Below are 4,436 nucleotides of genomic sequence, written 5' to 3'. Positions count from 1 at the left end.
TCCCTGCTCTCTGCATTCCCTCCTTGCATTCACAGCTCTTTGCACTCCATGCATTGCACGCTCTCTGCATGCCGGCCGTCTGCTCTTTGCACATCATGCCCGTCACCCCACGCTCTGCATGCAAGCGCTCCTTGCACACCCCCTGCACGCACTTTGCACGCTCCTCTCATGCTCTCTGCACCCACCTCACCCCACAGCACACCCAGCAGCTCTCATCCCTGCACCCCCCCGATTGCTTCCATGCAGGCTGTGTGCACCCCTCTGCTCACATCCCTCCATGGTGGGGCACAGCAGCACCTCCTTCATTCACCCCTTTGAGAACCCCCTCCTGCACTGCAGTCCCACCCAGCACAGCCCCCTGCTCCCCGCCAGCAGCCCGGAACTTTTCTTCTTCCTTTCTTTTTGTTTTTAATAATAGAAATGGCCATCGAAAAAGAAGAAAAGAAACAAACAAACAAAAAGACAACCGGCCAGAGGAACGGATCTGGAACATCTCTTACAAAAATACTCCTGCTATTCTGCAGCGATTACAGCCTTAAAAATATAAATCCATTTCTGTAAGGAAAAGGTCCGCGCGGCGCAGCGGGGGTCGCTCAGTGGCACATCTGTGCTGTCATCTCCTTCTGCAAAGGGACCGGGAGGTCAGGTACACAACTGCAGCCCCACTGCAGGCATCCCTCAGCGCCCCCCCGCCGTGGGGCAGCACGCCCCACAGCCACCCCTTAATGCCCCCCCAGCTCCCAGTAGGGCAGGACACCCCACAGAACCACCATCACCACCCCTCAGTGCCCCCCTCTTCCCCTCCCTCAATGGGGCAGGACCACCGCTGCCACCCCTTCGTGCCACATCCCTGTCCACCAGTGGGGCAGGACACCCCACAGCCAACCCCATAGAACCACCACCACTGCCACCCCTTCATGCCACCCCCTTCCCCCCACTCAATGGGGCAGGACAACCCACAGAACCACCACCAATACCCCTTGATGCCAGCCCCTACTCTCCCCAGTGGGGCAGCACACCCCACAGCCACCCCTTAATGCTCCCCCAGCTCCCAGTAGGGCAGGACACCCCACAGAACCACTGCCACCCCTTCATGCCACCCCCTTAGTGGGGCAGGACACCCCACAGAACGACCATTGCCACCCCTTCATGCCACATCCTCCTCCTTCAGTAGGGCAGGACAACCCACAGAACCACCACTGCCACCCCTTCACGCCAACCCCCCCCCAACTCTCCCAGTGGGGCAGGAAACCCCACAGCCAACCCCACAGAACCACATTGCCACCCCTTGATCCCTCAGTAGGGCAGGACAACCCACAGAACCACCACCAACACCCCTTAATGCCACATCCCTGTACCCCAGCAGGGCAGGATACCTCACAGCCAACCCCACAGATCCACCACCACTGCCACCCTTTAACGCCACCCCCTTCCCCCCACTCAGTGGGGCAGGACCCCCCACAGAACCACCACCAACACCCCTTAATGCCACCCCTATGGGGCAGGACATCCCACACGCCACCCCTGCGTGCCACCCCCCGCCCTGCCCACCAGGGGCTCCAGCTCCTTGGTGTCGATGAGGTTGAACTCCTTCACAAAGTAGTAGAAGTGCTTGTAGCACGTGTTCACGTGCGCCTCCGAGCCCATCTGCGTGATGCGGTCGAAGTGGTGGATGTAGACGTGGACGAAGACGCGGAAAAGCCTCGAGAGGATCTTCTTCACCACGGGGAGGAAGTTCCTGGGGAAGGGCGTACCTGGGGGCAGCACCAGCACGTCCCACAGCCGCTCCCCCCACCCCGGTGCAGAGCAGCACGAAGCACCGAGCTCTGCTGCAGAGCCGCTCCTCTCCCCAAAGGAAAGGGCTGAAAAAAAACCCGCTGTGCTCCTCCTGCACTGAGGGGTCTGCAGCTCTTTGCTTAAGAGCTACGGGCAGCGCTGGGGATGCATCTGCTGTGCGCCCTCAGGGACACCCCTGCCCTTGGGGACACCCCTGCCCTGTATTCGGCACCGGTGACGCCTCCCCTCGAGTGCCGCGTTCAGTTTTGGGCACCTCGGTACAGAAAGGACATGGAGGTGCTGGAACAGGGCCAGAGAAGGGCGACAAGGCTGGGGAAGAGCTTGGAGAATGCGGCCTATGATGAGAGGCTGAAGGAATTGGGGCTGTTTGGTCTGGGGAAGAGGAGGCTGAGGGGAGACCTGATGGCTCTCCTCAAATACCTGAGAGGTGAGCAGGGCTGGGCTCTTCCCGCTGGTGACAGGACGAGGGGAAATGGCCTCAGGTTGTACCAGGGGAGGTTTAGGTTGGACATCAGGAAAAAGTTTTGTACAGGAAGGGTTGTGAAGCCCTGCAATGAGCTGCGCAGGGAGCTGGTTGAGCCACCGCCCCTGGATGTGCCTAAAAACCGCCTGGGTGCTCAGGGCCGTGACGGAGGGCTGTGGGATGGGGCGGGACGGCCGGGTGGTGGTTGGACTCGATGCTCTTTAAGGCCTTTTCCAACCCGAGCCGTTTCACATTCCTACCCCTGCGCCGACGCAGAGCCCAGAGCGACTCACCGACGTTGGTGGGGAAGATGTCCTCGTTGTTGATCTGCACCTCGATCCAATCCATCAGCAGGTTCATGTACTGCGGGGCGGACAGGGCCGTGGGCTTCCGGTACTTGTGCTCGTCCTGCCAGCGGTACTCGTACCTGGGGCCTCCCGACATGACGGGGCAGGACTGCTCGGTGCAGTAGTCGCTGATGGTGCCGTAGATCAGGTTGATGCGGTTGAAGAAGTCCACCACGTGCACGGCCACCCAGTCGTTCTGCTCCTCGCCCGGCGGCAGCTGCACGGCCACCTTCAAGTCCAGCCCGGCGTTCAGCGACGCCTGAGCCTTCTTGTGCAGCTCGAAGCGCTGCGTGCCGGGCTCGAATTTACGTTTGGGCCGGAAGGTTTTGTCCTTATTGAACACCTGCTTCAAAGCGTGGGACATCTCGATTCCCTGCCGCCGTCACAGAGCCGCCCTCCTCCTCCTCCTCCTCCTGCTGCTGCTGCTCATCCACTCCCAACCTGCAAGGCAGCACGGCAGGGTTAAGAGCAGCCCGAGCAAAGGAGAGATGAGGCAGGGATGTGAGCACAGATCCCAAAAGGACGCCGACGAGGAGCGCGGCGCTGTTTGTTTGCAGCCATCGATACCCGCAGCCACCCTTCATGTTGTCAGCGCTGGGCAGCCCTGTGATGGGAGCTGGGGCTGCAGCCAAACACTGCGCTGAGCGTGGGGCTGAGCGGGGCGAGCAGCTGCTGCTCTGACTGCCAGCAGAGCCGAGGAGAGGAGAAGGGGGAGAAACCCTCATAGAGCTGCACTGGGGATGGGGGAAGGAAGATCCCCTCCAAGCAGCGACGCAACGTGAGGCACCGCGCTGCCCTCACAGCCAGCATCCCGCTGTGGCAGCACTGCTGCTCCTTTAAGTGCTGATTTCACAGCCCTGCCGGCATCCAGGAGCCGCGCTGAGCCCCGCAGCAAAGCAGGGCCGGCACAGAGCAGCCCGGCCGCGATGCTGAGCACACAGCAACATTTCTGTCCGTGAGCAGGAAGGCAGCTCAGCTTCCAGCCCGGAAATCGATCCGCCTGAGCGCAGAACTCCGCAGAGCCGCCTGCAAACGCAGCTTCTGATGTTCTGCTGCTAGAAGTCCGGATGAACACAAAGAGCCCTTCATGGCACAGCGCGGCGCCGAGCCACAAACCGGCAGCGTTCAGAGCCGACGGGAAAACCGCGGCTCAGATCCATCCCTAAAGGCTGAGCATCGTCCCGGGGCACGGGAGAGAAAGGGCGGGGGATGGGGGGCACAGAGAGCCGCAACAGGAGGGCGGCACAGGGGATGGAAGAGCGGCGGTGCGGACAGCGAGCACCGTGGGTGCGGAACGGTGGGCACCGCGGGTCCCGCAGCGCGGATATTTACCCGTATGCCGAGAAGGAGAAGCTCGGAGGCTGAAGGTCGTCCTCCTCTTCTTCCTCCTCCTCCTCTTCCTCCTGTTGCTGAGGTCCCACGGGGAAGAGCTTCACCCCACGACCCGGGAGCGCTCCGTGCCGACTCGAAGGCCAAGGGAGCCGCAACGGTGCGGGACTGAAGGCCGAAAGAGAACGTGAGCTGCGGGACGGAGCTACGGGGCGGTGCGGGAGGGGATGGGGGGGGGATGGGAGGGCCGCAGCCGGAGAACGAACTGCGGGACGGGGGGTAACAGAGAGCGGGGGGGAAGGGAAGGCGGGGATAAAAAGGGATGCGGAAGGGGACAGGGAAAAGGGATGGGGAAGTGGGGGGGAAGGGGAAGGGGACGGGGAAGCGCAGCCGCTCCGGCTGGGAGCTCTAAGCTCGGCTCTCGGCTCCCAGCAGCACCGGAGCCGCTCCCGGCAGCCGTGGGGGGGGGGGGGGGGGGGGGGGGGGGGGGGGGGGGGGGG

At 62.6% G+C, this 4,436-nt stretch overlaps 1 protein-coding gene across 1 annotated transcript in view; it reads right to left on the bottom strand.

The window, feature by feature from the left end:
* Positions 1-471: 471 nt before the first annotated feature.
* The window catches only part of MOB3A (MOB kinase activator 3A), a 4,141-nt gene continuing 176 nt past the window's right edge, over positions 472-4,436 (bottom strand). Inside the window, exons 2-5 of the mRNA XM_042893412.1 lie at positions 3,940-4,104; positions 2,554-3,048; positions 1,552-1,754; positions 472-623 (exon numbers count right to left, since the gene is read on the bottom strand). Coding sequence (XP_042749346.1) covers positions 594-623; positions 1,552-1,754; positions 2,554-2,971 — 651 coding nt within the window. The 5' untranslated portion in view covers positions 2,972-3,048; positions 3,940-4,104 and the 3' untranslated portion in view covers positions 472-593. The remainder of the gene's footprint in view (positions 624-1,551; positions 1,755-2,553; positions 3,049-3,939; positions 4,105-4,436) is intronic.

This window comes from Lagopus leucura, unplaced genomic scaffold (assembly GCF_019238085.1).
Source record: "Lagopus leucura isolate 7727_CA_CO unplaced genomic scaffold, USGS_WTPT01 145-8_obj-0_obj, whole genome shotgun sequence".
Lineage (NCBI taxonomy): Eukaryota > Metazoa > Chordata > Aves > Galliformes > Phasianidae > Lagopus > Lagopus leucura.
The sequence above is the reverse complement of the archived record's forward strand: the minus strand, read 5'-3'. Positions and strand labels throughout refer to the sequence as shown.